Source organism: Condylura cristata, unplaced genomic scaffold (assembly GCF_000260355.1).
Source record: "Condylura cristata isolate star-nosed mole 26May11 unplaced genomic scaffold, ConCri1.0 scaffold00027, whole genome shotgun sequence".
In the NCBI taxonomy this organism is placed as follows: Eukaryota; Metazoa; Chordata; class Mammalia; order Eulipotyphla; family Talpidae; genus Condylura; species Condylura cristata.
The window spans coordinates 16166323-16181791 of record NW_004567128.1 but is presented as its reverse complement, the minus strand read 5'-3'; the positions used below and the strand labels follow the sequence as shown (position 1 = coordinate 16181791).

The 15469-nt window shown below is 37.1% G+C and overlaps 1 protein-coding gene across 2 annotated transcripts in view; it reads left to right on the top strand.

Annotated features, from left to right (window-relative positions):
* The window catches only part of DMD (dystrophin), a 1782468-nt gene that overhangs the window by 1191831 nt on the left and 575168 nt on the right, over nucleotides 1-15469 (top strand). For both annotated transcript variants that reach the window (XM_012730298.1, XM_012730297.1), the window contains one exon: nucleotides 8475-8707. In XM_012730298.1, the coding sequence (XP_012585752.1) occupies nucleotides 8546-8707 (162 nt within the window). In that variant the 5' untranslated portion in view covers nucleotides 8475-8545. The remainder of the gene's footprint in view (nucleotides 1-8474; nucleotides 8708-15469) is intronic.

The following is a 15469-nucleotide window of genomic DNA, read 5'->3' as shown; positions in this document are numbered from 1 at the left end:
TTGGATTCTGTACTGGGCTACCTGCTTCTTGATGCTTATTATTACATGCTCTATTTTTTTTTTTCATTTGCAAAGTTATAAGTGAACTAACAACAAAGCATTCAAGCATAACAGTAAAGCATTCCTTTACAAATATCCTGTAACATGCTGATTGCCTGATTCTACAGTCATCATGGAATGACTATGTACATCTTTAATTCTCTGTCTTTCACACTTTAATTTGAAGACTTTCCTTCTTTCCTGTCTGTGTTCTCTTGGGTAGATCAGCATTTGTTTTCTTTCTATAGCAATTGGAGGAGTATTTAAATCCCTAGTTGTTTTGTTTTTTTTTTTCTTTTTTTGAGACCTTGATTTATATGTTATTACAATTGATTATTTTTTATATACTTCTTTTTATTAAGGTAACTTTGGTTTGCAACACTGTATTTGATTGAGAAATACAATTTAAATACTACTTTAGATACAAGTCTTTAATAGATAAAATGGATATTAATCAGCAGTCTTTTGCTGTGTAACAAGCCACCCTGGAATATAGTGACTTAAATAAGAATAATTCAGCTTGAGTATTTTCCTGTCTGCTTTGAACTAGGCCTTTGGTTCTTTTGTTGGTCTCAGCTGATCTCATTTTTGTATTCATCATCAGCTGATGGTTAATGTCTTCACTCATTTGTCTGGTGCTGTGTAGTCAGCTAAGATATTGAGGATGACAGAGCCATTTTCCTGTCATTCACTAGGCTAGTGCAGTTCATATATGGCGAAAGCCTTCCAGACATAATCCAATGCCCAAGCATTTTTCAAGTATCAGGTTATATCATGTTTACAAGAACTCTGAGGCCAAAGCAAATCATTTGGCCACTACGTACTCAAGGAATGGGGAAACATACTACAACTTGAAGGGAGATTCTGGAAAATATTGGAACAAGAGTATAGATGCAGGAAGGAAAAGAATTTCTGACACCTTTTGGCCACCAGGCATACTGTCATCTTTATCACCAAGACAATCCAGGTATTTATACTTTCTTTGGTGCCCAAGCAGTGTCATGCAGATAAAAGAGGCACTTACAAATGTCACTTAACTCTATGCTTTTGAAGTATGTGAAATTGCAATTCTGGATTACACAGAACAAAAATAAAACATTATATAAACTACACACACCATCATTGGGTGTCAGTTTTTACCCCCTCTGAGGACATTTGATATTATCTGGAAACAAGGTTGTCATAATTGGGAAGGTCCTCTCTGTCCGGGGACGCTGATAAACATACAATGCACAGGTCAGCCCCTCACACCAAAGAATTATCCAAGGTGAAATCTCAGATTATATACTCAGTAGAGAGACACAGTACTGACCTGAGAGTACTCAGTAGTGAGCCTGAGGAACCCTACCTTTTAATGAGCAGTTGTAGGATAGACACATATAATTCAAAATTTAGAAGGCCACTGAGAAGATGCATGCTCAGTAAGGAAAAAGCAAAAGTTGTACCTAACTTCAAACTAGTGAAGAAAGTATGCACCTTTTGGTGACATCAGGTTGGAGATATTCCTCAAGAGTAAGTGGCATTTAACTTTGTGGGAGGAAGGCAAATGATTGCTGCAAACTATATTTTTGTGGATACTTCAAGGTGTTTGACCTGAATTTCAATGAATATTAAATGTATTTTTCAGTATCATGTGTTGTAAAATGTAGCTGCTGGAATCCAAACTGCTTGAGTAATTAGTCATCCTTATATAGAGAGTGGGACTTGCAGGAAAAGAACCCAGTGGTACGTTTATTCCTGTAACTATGTAAACATATTGGAATTTACCATTACTAATATGAATTCTTGAACAAATTACCTGTTTAGTAAAATTAAAATGATACAATGAAAATTGGTAAAAAGTAAACCAAAGACAGCTTATCAAGACTTTGCCTGGCATGTAAGAAATCCAGAGTAAACAATGGTAGAGATCATGTTAGCGGCAATCTCTTACATGTAGCCTCCAATTACCTTAGTTTGTATTGTATTCTTATTGACAGGAAACAATTAAAAAGCAGTAACATTACATTACTGAGATTTAAATGGCTATGCCTCCCACACCCAACATTTTTTGAAATTCAGAATATAGTTAGTTATCACAAATCCTCTAAGCCAGTTCTCTAGTGCTTTGTCTGGAGTAGGCCCTCACTGTTCTACTAAAATGCGAATAGTTGATGATAATTAGCTCATACTTATATTTTTTTTCTTAGGGTGAAGCAAAATAAAGATAAATCATGTGTTTATGAATATTAGAAGCATTTGTTTCTTCTGTTGCACCTCTGCCTAAAGACTGCAGATATTTAGAAGGGAGAGATCAGGTTCTTCCTTACTTATGCATAATAGATTTTTCTTTCCGAGTCCAGACATTATTTCTAATTTTGTTAACAGGTACTGCCTAACTCTTACATATTTCATTAAGCCATATGGCATTCATTCAAATTTCAAAAAGGAAAAAATCTCCCACTGTTACTTATGAGGAAAACAGTTATCTATTGGTGATATGGAAGTAGCTAAACAATCTTGTAGTTAATAGTATTAAACAGTAATAAATTTGGCCACACACAAGAACTGTTACCTTTCTGATATTTTGGTGGAGTGCATAATAATTTATCATTTAGTCAGTTGATTGATTTTTCAAATATTTTGGTAAGAAAAACAAAGTTACCCATAGTTATACAACAAAACTAGAAATAGAGTATGTGCTTCTTGCTTTCTTGTCAACCAGAAGAGACCTGTGAATTACAGAAAAACCACGTGTGAATACTTCAAAAGAAGTATGACAAACACATTGCATGTGTGTTTTTTAAAAGATTTAGTAGCTCCTTTAAAGCTCTAAGTAAAGCTGTTAGTCTGACTAATCATGTACCTCTGAAACCAATTAAATTTTTAGACTAGAAAAATATTCTTCAAACACTTTTGAAAAAAACAAGAGTTCCTTCCTAAAGCCAACACCTTTTAATTAACTAAATACTCTGAGCAAAGCTGTGGTTTGCAATAGTATATTACACCTACTGTTATTCATGCTACTACTCTGATGTGCCAAATTCTATTCATTTCAGCTATTTTGAGTTTGAAATTTCTGTCTGCTTAACTATGGCAGGAAAAATACAAATTTTCATAGGTTCATTTTAATTTTCTATTGAATGTGCGTGAAACATGTTGTACTGCCATCTTCAGTAGACTGTACAGGCCCAGCATGTATGTGAATGCACGTAAATCTGTGCACATCCATGTACATCTGTATGATGTGTGTATTCATTTATTTGGTTTAATTGTATCCATTGTTATGCATATGGTTCTAGTATAACTAATTAAGTAGAAAATGTGAGAGAACCTGTTGTGGGAGGGATGGTAAATAGTGTGACACCAGAAAGCCTAATCATCATAAGCCCATACAGGAAGAGATCCTTCTTCCAACAGACTCAACAGACTTAGGAAGAGAAAGCATGGTCTCTGTGGTGGTTAGAGAGGTTGAGATATGAATCAGAATTTGCCAGATCCCAGACAGTGGCCTAAGACAAGGGATAGATACTGTCTAGGGAAGCAGATCAAACAATAGGGACATGTTATGGGGCACAGAGAAAAGGATCCGATTAATTAGATGAGAAGACATTGCTCATACTCCCTAGGGAGAAGAACCTTGGGAACCCATCCCAGAACCTTAAATCTGAGATTCTGTGCGGTAGCCATGTGTATGCTGACTACTGACCTGCTCAGCATCACCATTTGGGACAACTCTCAACAAATCCCCTTTTCAACTTTTGAATTATGGAGTTAACAGAAAACTCCCATGGAATGACTAAATATACCAGCCTGACCCTTATATTTTGGGTTCTGTCACTCAATCTCGGCAAAACCACTCAAATGGTTTCCTTATATATTTGGCCAGGACACACTTTACCCAATCACCAATGAGGTGATTTGCTGATGTTTCTAGTAACACGAGGAAGGAAGATCCTCATTTTTACATTTTAGGTAAAAAGGAAAAGTTTAGCAATGCAGTATGAGTCAATGTAACACACATACTAAAATAACATTGATGTTAATTGGGATCTCAAAACTTATTTGGAGCATGTTGCTTAATAAAAAATGAGGAAAAGAAATATGTGTGCATGGATTTAGAAGCAAGCCTTTTCAGGAAAATGAAGTATTTTAAAAGGGTTCCAGACAGAATCGGTCCTAATAAAATGTGTCAAGTAAATAGAGATTAGCCTCTTTCAATATTTTCTCTTTTCTTGGAAGCCCAAATTTTCTGATTTTGAGATCCAACTCTCAATTATTATTACCTACCCTCTAGCCACAGGCCAAAAGTGAACCCAACCTAATAATGATGTATTTTGTTCTTTTTAGGGATGATTAGATTTAAATAATAAATATTTAAAGACTTCAAATTGTTTAAGAACCAAAAAAAAAGTTTTAATTCAATGCCTTGTGTAGATGTTTTAATTACAAACTTACCCTGCTTCTCTAAAAAAGAAATCCCAAAACACTTAAATCTAGAGTTGGAGGTTAAAGAGGAAGTGTGCTTTTGTCCAGAGATAGGAGAGGACAGTTTCCAGAAGCCTCTGGAGCATGTGGAAGGCACAGAAGCATGTGCTAAATAGAGCACGTGCAGAAACTGCAATATGCAGAGAACCTTGGAACAATGGAGGGAGATGAGGCCGAAATATGAAGTCGGAGTCAAGGAGCACAGAGCCTGAAATACCATGAGAATTTAGAAATTGAATAGTCACATTATTTGAGCAGCCAAAGGAAAATTAAAAGGACAAAACACAGTGTACTTTCTAATTGCCATAACTGTGCTGGAAGGGAACTCGTCATATATCAATTCGAGAAGCCTTGAGAACAATTCCATGAGATTGGTAAGATTCCATTCAGTAACCACATTATAATCCCTTACCTTCAGATACCTGTCATCTTCCCCAAGGCTGTATATGGCAAGCCAATCATGCCTGAGAATAGTACTTTAATCTCCATTTTACAGAGGAATCATGAGAAATTAAGAGAAGTTAAGTAACCTGCTCAGGGTAACTCAGCTAAGTAATGGAAAAACAAGGATTAAAATTCATGTCTGTTCCTAGCTTGTTATACTCTGTTTCTTGATCCAGTATTTTTAAAAATGATTTATTTATTTATGCATACAAGAACTAGAGTATAGGCCAGAGGTGTAGGGGTGAGAAGATTCACCAGAGACAGTGGGGAGCAGAACACACAGATCTACTGAAACACACTGCTGAGGGGAGCAGCGGGCAAGACAGGAGAGGTCTGCCGCACCGTGTGGGTCACCTCCCTGGCTGGGAATTGAACTCATACTGCAGTGACTGTGGATAGTTTTATAGTGCTGTGCTTTAACCTGTTGTGCCACCAGGGAGGGCCCGATCTTGCCCCAGCCCAGTGATAGGAAAGTGGGACACAGTACACTTTGTTGGCTGTAATTCCTCTTCTGTGGTTAACCTTACACTGTCTGACTCAAGCGTTGTTCTCTGTCCTATCTTTTCTTGCTCAGAAATAGCCAAAATGATGTAAACAGGAGGAACCTAGTTTTATTTTATTTTGTGTTCTGGTCTTCAAGAAACAAGAGGTTTTATTTGAGGTTTTTGTTTTCTTTAAACATTCTGACTATAAATCCTCAGAGCTTACTGAAAAACTGTGCATAAGCTTATTTTAGTTGTGTTAAGTTAAATAAGTCAGAAGAAAAAAGAAAAATATCAGATGATTTAAATTTTAGGAGGAATACAGGGAACCAAACAAAGATCAGGAAAAAATATAGGCTTATTTTTAGTTTCATTCATTTATTTAGAGTCCATCAATCAAGCACCACTAAATTCTGGGACTTGAGATGCAGAGGGTAGAACAGTGAGCAAGAGAAACAGGAGTTCCCCTCCTTTGCCCAATGGTATTGAGATGTTTTCAGATGGAGGATTCCAGAGGAGAAAATAAACAAGCCCGTGAGCAAGCCCATGAACAACATCGTCTGTTTTTGTTTGGGACGTAGATGGCTGCATGTGAGCTCCCAGCTCTCCCCTGAACCTGCTTCAGCTGAGCTTTTACTGGGCTCTCCTCTGCCTTTTCCTCTTTAGAGAATATTGTGATGATAGCTTCCCAGGATCATTTGTTTGAATATGTAGATCTTCTTAAATCATTCATTCATTCTTTTTTGCTCTCTGCTCCTGGCCAGTCTTTTCAATATATTTTTGTTCTTAAATGTGCCTTCCAGAAAACTGTGGTCAATTCATGAAATCTGATATTTCTTTGCATTCATCCTTCACTGTATTGAAATATCTGATGACATGATCATTTCCACTTCGTTCATCACTTCTTTGTTCATCTCCTGATGAAAAAAGTCTAGGGGGAAAAGACTCTATTCCTTCTGTATCTAGAGGGTCAAATTTTCAATGAATCTGTTTTTAAGAAGAAAAAAAAAAATGACACTTCCCAGTACCTCGAAATCTGCATACTATTCGTAGGTGCCTATTTTAGGAACAATTTGTCCATAGTTTCTAGTCAGCCAAGCATTCTGCAGTTAGATAAAATGTAGCTGTCTTTCACCCATGTGTCTTCTGCAGGATTCAGCTCCTGCCTTGGTATCTCTTTTAAGATTTCTAGAGCTGATTGGCTTCTGTGCTCCTTCCTACTGGACCGTTGGCTTCCAGGACACTCTTTCTGCTTCAGGTTTTTTCATTCCTTCTAGCAAGAGACTTTGAATAATGAGATAATGCCACAAAACAAAACTTCTTTGTTTTCACAGTGTTGTCTTTTTGTCATTACTACTAGTTTTTGATTCTGACACATCACTTTTTCTGCCTTATGCAAAATCATCTGTTCCATCAGTAGGAACTTATTGTTGTCCCTGAGAAACTGAAAGATGAAGTATTGTTTCATCCCATTCATCTTCATCTCTAATGAAAAGAAAACATTAAAAGTGCACAAATTTGTACAACCATGAAAAGTCATTTACGGCCACCTCATATTTGAATGCCAACATGGTGCAATTTTCTCATCTTCCTAGAATAGTTCTGTCGCTGTGCGAGCCTCTCAGATTTCCCACTGAGATGTAACCTTCTGTAGATTTCCCTCAAAGTATCCTCTGGCCAGGAGCAGAGAGCAAAAAAGAATGAATGATTTTAGAAGATTTAAAAGTACAAACAAATGATCCTGGGAAGATAATACCACAGTATTCTCTAATGAGGAAACGGTAGAGTAGCACCCAATAAACTAGTCTGCCGTTTCTCCTAGATACAGTTCCAGAATACTAGGCTCCAGAGACCATTATTTTGCCTATAGTCCTTCTCACTCATCACTCACCTCTGTCAACCCAGTTGATTGTTAGTATTCACTACCAGCAAGCTCAGCCCCCTTCATAAACATGAACACATAGACCTTTGGCTGAGTGTTCCGCAAATATCTCATTAATTTCTACCTAATAACTCTTAACTTCTCACCCTATTAATTCATCATTGTTTCTCAGTTAAAAGGTGTTTCTAAAATAGCAATACCTACCATTGTTCACTACCTACCAGTTGGTTAACATGGCTGTTGTTATTTTTCTGGCATTGTTCTCTCTACATTTCTGGACTAGCCACTGAACTTACACAGCTACCCCTCTGACATTTACTCTACCATTATCTCTCTTTGCCTGAAAAGAAAAATGAAGTTTAGAAAGGTTAAGTAACTTCACCAATGTCTCAGAATTCCTCAGGAAGTGAAGATTCTCTCCCAGGTGTTTTCACTTTGAAATGTATATCTTCATCATTACCATGTAGTGTCTTTCCTACAGTGTTCAGTGCTACTAATATTAATTTAATATTTGTCTTAATGACCTGGAAACACTTTCAAAGCAATGTAGAACTCTGTCAGCTATGATTTTCAAAATATAATGGAACTTGGGTTTCCTTCACTGCTAGCCACTTATGAACAGTGTGAAAGAAAAAAGGAAAACAATCTCAAACTGCACCCAATGTAAGGCACAGAACAAAGACTCGAACTTTCATCGGCATTTATGTCCCTTGGTTCTACCTCCACAGTAGTTTACTCCCTAATCAAGGAAATCTTAAGTCAGAAATAAGATCTTTTCCAGTCTCTACTTTTGCTTTCTCTCCCTGAATGAAAAAAGGAAGTAAAATTTATCTGCCTGCCACAGTCTGAGCATTTCTTTTATTTACTGATTCTACAATCTAAGTAATTGTTACTAAGGACTATTTAAATTGTCAAGCCATGCGTCATAGTGAATTGTTGTTAAATGTGAATTAATGGGAATTTTTAGCATTTGGATTTTCCTATCATGTTTTACTAAAGTAGCCACATTTTAAGGGGGGAAAAATAAGAACGTCATAAATAATATTTTGCTGTGAATTGTTGCCCTCCAGTTAAAGTTGATTTGTTGTTGAAATTGTCTCCCTAATTGTGTTTCTAATTTTTCTCTCTCTCTTTTTTCTTTTGAAAAAATAAAAATGTAGCTCCTAGTCAGACTGTTACTCTGGTGACACAATCTGTGGTTACCAAGGAAACTGCCATCTCCAAACTAGAAATGCCATCTTCCTTGCTGCTGGAGGTACCTGCTCTGGCAGATTTCAACCGGGCTTGGACAGAACTTACCGACTGGCTGTCTCTTCTTGATCGAGTTCTAAAATCACAGAGGGTGATGGTGGGTGATCTCGAGGACATCAATGAGATGATCACCAAGCAGAAGGTATGAGCGAAAAACAAAAGTTGGCAGAAGTTTCCTTTAAAGTGAAGATTTTCCACAAGTCATCTTACTCTCCTAAGCTACTTCCCACCAGTTGTTTGAGGCAGTTTTTCTCCCTCAGTGAAGAAACACAATATTTTCTATAATAGTCAGCCTAAGTAAGATCAAGGAAACAAATTAGTGCAGTTACCTAAAACTGCTATTAATTTAAGGAAGTAGTACAAAGGAAAACATAATCTTGTCAGTTTAGGTGGCTTAATTCAATTCAATGGACAGTTGGTATTTTAAAAATTTGATAACAGAAAAGTAGCTCAGTCAAACTGTTTACATCGAAATATTTGTTTTGGCACAGTGCAGCCATAACATATTACAAAATCAAATATAAAAATCTGGGAATTGGTTATTATCTACTCTTGTGAGTTGTCAGCACCAAATTTCCTTCTTCAGTGATAAAGATAATGGAAAGTTAGATATAAATTAAAAAAGGAAAAGTAACAAAATATAACAGTATTTCAAGAAAACTTAGATCTTAATATTTGTATCGATGCAGTGCCATAGTCAAACATATTTATAGTACAAAGATTATATTTCTCAGTCTTGTTAAAATTCAATCTGTAAAATCATGACATCAACCAAAAGCCTAACAATACTTTAATATAAATTTAGTTTACCTAGCTAAAACAAGTTAACTATATATCTTTTATATTTCTGAGTGACTAAGAAAAGTAGTTTTGGAAGATGCATATTCTATAGATTTTTTCACTTGTAGATGATTTTCAAGTCTTTTCTGAAGAACTAATACATTCTGAAGTATTTAGTTGTTCCAGAACTTGTTTGAAATGAAAAAAAAAAAAAAAAGTAAGGCTGTAGACATCATTGTTGAGTGAGTGTTGCAATTCAATAGAAAGGAAAATAGTTTCATAATAAATAACCTGCATTTGAAGTACCTTCACCTTGAATAGCTTTCTGTGGCCATTCTTTAGCCTTTGCAAATGACATGACTGTGGTCAGATCATCTCTGGATCTTGGTTTTCTTCCTCTGGTTCCAAGGCACAGAGAATCACCATATGATGTTGGGTGCATGTATATATAAAGCTAAAGAAATTCTAATGAATATGTCTTAGTTGCTTTACTACTGCTTTGTAGCCTACTTTTTCAGAAAAGGCAACTGAGCACCATAGATGTCACATTCCTAGCAGAGGGCAGAACACATATTCAAACCCATGTCTGTTTGATCCTAGGCCTGTGTTCTTAAGTAGTACACATACTGCCTGCCAGTTATCACTGTAAATATGGCTGCCGTTCCGTGATCTGTGTGTGTTTGTATTGACAACCTATGTCAGACATGTTGCTGAACGTTTTATAATTGCAGTGTATTACTACGTACAGATATGTAACCTTCTATTACGTATGCACCCTCCCTGATCCTGATTTATCTCTGTGTCGTGGGTAATGAGGCTACTGCATTGTGGGTTGTTGTGAGGATTAAATTAGGTAGTGCATGAAAAATGTGTCCACCTTATGTTGCTTGCTGCACATATTCCACTGATGTTAGTAATGAATATCAGGTTCTAGAGCACACTCCAGATAAATGTTCCTATTAGTGGCATTTGTACCGTGGGCACTGTATGTCCCATAATAACACTTGATGACAATAAGAGCTCATTTCCACAACAGCACTCCACTTTGTCACTAACATTACAGCCTCCTGGAGAAGCCACTAGATTTTTTAGTTGAAAAGAAAGTCCACTTTCCCTTGTGGAGGGTTGTGAGACCCCTCACTAGTCTTCAGAGTTTTCCAAATAATCTTGCCACTTTAGAAAAGAACACTCATTTGATGTCTCTTCAGATAGATAATATTTATTGATACAAATTTAATTTAAAGAAGAACTTCAAGTGCCATGTCTAGGGGTTACAGAACAACAGGATTTACAACTGATGTGCATGCGTATGTATTTTCCCTTCTCTTGTCAAATATCGGTGGTGCTTTTCTACTGCCTTTCATATTGAAACTAATTTACATGGACAGTGTCAATTCTTGCCTTTTATACCTTCACTCACTAAGTGGACAGTATGATGACTCCAAATAATCATCTGAACAAATCTTTGTGGGTATGGATTGGGACAAGAAAGAGATATAAATCTGTGAGGTGGTATTATAATTGTATAGTTATATATTTATTTCTTGATATCATCATATATAACAACCATCATATTATATGTAATAAACTATCACACATATTACTCTAGATGCCCCATTATATAATATACATTTATAATATTATATTAATATATAATCAAATATGATGTATGATATAAAATAATTATCAGGAAATAAATATCCCTTCTATGTGAAGTTTTAAATAAATCAACCTTTTAATGTTTGAGATATGAGACATGATATCATAGTCCAAAAGGACTTTATAAACTATACAGTACTATCAGTAGCTATTCACATATTCTCTTTAACAAATTTTTCATTTAGCTACTACCAAATGCCTGGGAAATACCCAGTTGGACATGATAGGAATACACAAAATGAAGAAGTTGAAGGGTGAAACATCAATAATAACATGATATATGCAAGTTTCAGATTAATAATTAGAACATATTCAGCACTAATTATCAGTCAGTCAATGAACTAAGTACTTTATATTCATTATTTAATGCTCACAGCAACACTGTAAGACAGATACTAAAGCACAGCGAGACTCAATAACTTCCCCAAGGTCAAGTAGTAAGGACACAGGGATAGGCTTTGACCCCAACCAAGCATCCGGTTCATAGCATATACCGCAAACTACCATGATTTGTACTTGTCCAGTCTTGTTGTAGGCATGCTCCAGGGATTTGATTCATTGTGAGTGTTCCAGGGCAGGGAGAGGGGCTCCACAAACCCCCAAACCTGCCCGCTCTCAGTAGGTTCTGCCATTCACCATGTCAAGACAAGGCATACTCTGGTGTATAAGACCTACAATGGAAATGAACTTTAAGAAAATTAGTGTGAAAAAGAAGGGAAAGGCTATAGTGTCCAAATCAAGCACCCAACATTACCCATCTCCTCATGGGGAAATGCCCAGCCAAACAGTCTTAGCCCGTGGCAGGGCCACTGAAGCCAAAAGCTTGTCACAAGGCTAAGGCTCAATGTCATTGGGGACCCATAGGAAAGGGACAGAAGGGGCCCCAGCATATGTGTGACAGAAGGAGCAAATCAAAATCAAGATAAAAGCTACCATCATTAACCTCCCCAAGGGTCTCTCACCCCGTCTGTTTCAGCCAGTCCAAGACCAAGAAGCAAACATAGTTTCTTCACTTGTCTCTCCCTCTGCTTCACTTGCCTCCTTCTGGCTTGCCATCTTTCTTCCTTCTCCCAGGCTCCTCCCCAGCTTCTCCTCCTCCCTTCTCAGCTCCACCCTTCCCTGGGTGGGGCAGTTAAAAGAGGTGGTCCCCAGTTAAAAGAGGACATCTATGTCAGCCAGGGAAGAATACGAATAGCTTCTTGAAGAAGATGAAACTTCAGCCAGGCATTAAAGAAAACAGAATTAACCAAGTGTCAATAGATAAAATGAGAAGGGCCATCTTGGCAGAAGGAACAAACTATACTTTTCACTAAATTGGAAAATAGTGTCAGATGTTATTGGGATTGTGATTCTAGATGACTGAAGCTAAGGGTTTGTGATGAGGAAGAAATGGATGAAGTTGAATAGACAGGTAGGGCTAAGTAATGGGAATACTTCCTTGCCAAACTTAGGAGTTTTGATTATGGCCTGTGACAAATGGCAATGCTTAAAGGATTTTAAGCAAAGAAGACCACCCAGTCTAGTTATGTTGTATATCAGTACAGGGTCTCCAGAGGCCGGCAACTGAAAACATTCTCTGATTAAATAAAGTTGGAGGTCTAGTTCCAGTCCATCATTGTACATTTAACCCACTTAGCGACTGCTGGTGTTGTCATCATGATGCTTACAGATGCAGAATTACTCTGAGGCTATACATATGAAACATATACAGTGCCTATCTCAGTTCAGACTATTTTTAAAAGCAAAAGGTAAATTGCTGATGTTAGACTAAATGTGATAGAAAAAGACTTAGGAAAAGAAGTGATTTAAACATGCTTGAGAATCTGCTTACCAGGAAATATTTGAAACTTCTGGGATAATCTCTTTTCTCTATCCTGTGTAACCTCAAAATTTAAAGTCCTGGCTGAGTAGAATATGCTTGGATTGTACACGTACTTCTTAGCTAGAGGAGAACCCAAGCCTTTAATTTATTTAAAGCCCTCTCCAATGCCCCTCACAATGAGGGGGAGGAGATTCCTTCCAAAGAGATTGGAAGAAAGGATAGAGAGCAGTCAATAAACAGTAATGTCCACTGAATTTAGACAACAAAATGTAGACTAGCCTAGAAGACAGAGCCAGTAATGGAGATTTGCAGGAGGAGATTGTCGTATTCTAAGCAACTGGTTTGTCTATTTCGACTTTGAAATAAAGACCATTTATGTCCCAATGCCCTAAATATAAGGTCGTTTGAGCAGTTGATTCTCAATAAATGTAGATTGCTCAGTGAATAATGTGAATAAAGTGTGATTAAAATATTTCATCTGTAACAGAGACTGTATTTTTGGGGCTTGTAATTGTAGCCATGAGCATCAGAAGTTAGGTAAGATGATGTAACATGCCATTTAATGACGGTAGGATAACATGTTTTGAATTTATGAAATTCAGATCTAGTCATTGACATATAGTTCTTGAAATATTGTTCACATAAAGGGAATAAGAGCATGACATTTTAATAACTAGCTTTTTGTGAGTTTAGACCTTTAATTCATAATCACATATATGATATTAAGCTTTTGTTCCCCTTTAGTGATAATTGTTTGATTCTTATTTTTGAGGAAACAGCTGCTTCCATTTTGAAATGAAAATAATTTTACTAAGTGAATTATGTTAAGCAAATAAAAGAAGTTAAAATTATAGCTTTAATTGTTTAAAAGATTGTAAAATGTAGCCATTTAAAAAAATTAAGCAACTCTACTGTTCAATTTTAGCGAGTAAAAAAAATGCACTATTATACTGTACAGGAATAGAAGTGTGAAATATACAAATTAGGCCTTTAAAAGTGGAAAACACAAAGCTTCAAGTTTTTTTTTAAATTATGAATGAACACAGGATGATTTATAATTTATAGTTTCATGTCAGAAAATCTAATAATGAAATTCTTTTCCTATTTCATCACTTTTAAGTAAGGTTGCTCTGCAACAAAATTGTTTTGACAATTATTCACAGTTTTCTTGTACCGACATAATCTGTCAAATGAAGGGAAAAATATGTCTACAGTTTTGCCCCTGAAAGTGATGATTAAACCTACCCTTAGGGAAAGGAAGAAAAGATAGAGGATGGGAAAAAGGGAGAGATGGGAGCAAAGAAACAAAGGAAGGCCGAGGAAGGAAGCTAGCAGGCAAATAGGTAGGCAGAAAGGAAGGAAGGGAGGAAATTCAGAGTGGAAAAGAGGAATGAAATGATAGATGAAGGAAAGAAGAGCAAGAAGGAGAAAGAGGTTGAGGAGAGGTGGCTGGGAAATTGGGGGGGGGCGGGTGCAGGAACCAGAGTTTTATGGCTATCGACAGATAGGATTTCAGTAAACTTAAGATACTGTTATTCTTTATGCTGCTGATGCGTGGTTATTTGTGCTAAATAAGTTACAATCTTTCTCAAGTCACTGACCAGGTCTTCTGGCTAATTCACCAATGAAGATGATCCACAGACACTGGTATTGAGGGGGGAATTGACTCTGCAAAGGAATCTTAGCCTCTACTAAGACTTCTCCAGGTTGGGGCTGAGACAAATGGCCAATATGGAAAGATGACAATAGCATTGTTCAAGATTTATTTTCAACCATGTATTTCCAACCTGGAGACTGCATTACCCAAAGAGCACATGAGCAGCTTTAGTAGGCACAGTGAATATTTAAATGGGATATAATTACTTTATGTATTTAATTTGTTGTTAAAGTGAAGGATTTTTTTTTAAGATTTATTTATTTATTCATATAGAACTGGGGTACAGGCCAGAGGTGCAGGGGCAGTGAGAAGATTCACCAGAGACAGAGTGTGGAGCACAACAGGCAGATTAAAGAAGTACACTGCTGAGGGGAGCAGTGAGCGGGTCAGGAGAGGTCTGCTTGGGCCATGTGGGTCACCTCTGGGGCCGAGGATAGAACTGTCACTGAAGTAGAAGCAGCCAGCTTGCAGTGCTTCATCCTAATCCATTGTGCGACCGGGGAGGGCCAAAGTGAACGTCTTTAATACAAAGTCTGTGATTATTTTTTAAACCCTGGCTATATCGATACAAAAAGAAATTGAAATGCCAGGGCCAATCTGATTATAACTTTTGTCCACTAAGTTTAGGCACAAGTGAATGAAAAGGAACTTATCTAACATGGACCTTTAAGGATTGGGGGAGCAATGGGGAGGAGGAAGAGAAATGGAATCAGTTGTTTAAACTAAACACAAAAGAGAAGGGTGCCTGTTATTTTATTACTCTATTGTCATTAACATAAGAGAAATGTTTCTCTTGTTGAACAAATGAGAAAAGTTACTGAAAATATAGTTAATTGGGGCCCTCCCTGGTGGTGCCAGGTGTAAGGATGCAGCACTGTAAGCTGGCTGCAGCCGCTTCAGTGCGAGTTCGATCTCCGGCCCCAGAGGTGACCCACATGGCATAGCAGACCTCTCCTGACCCGCCCACTGCTCCCCTCAGCAGTGTA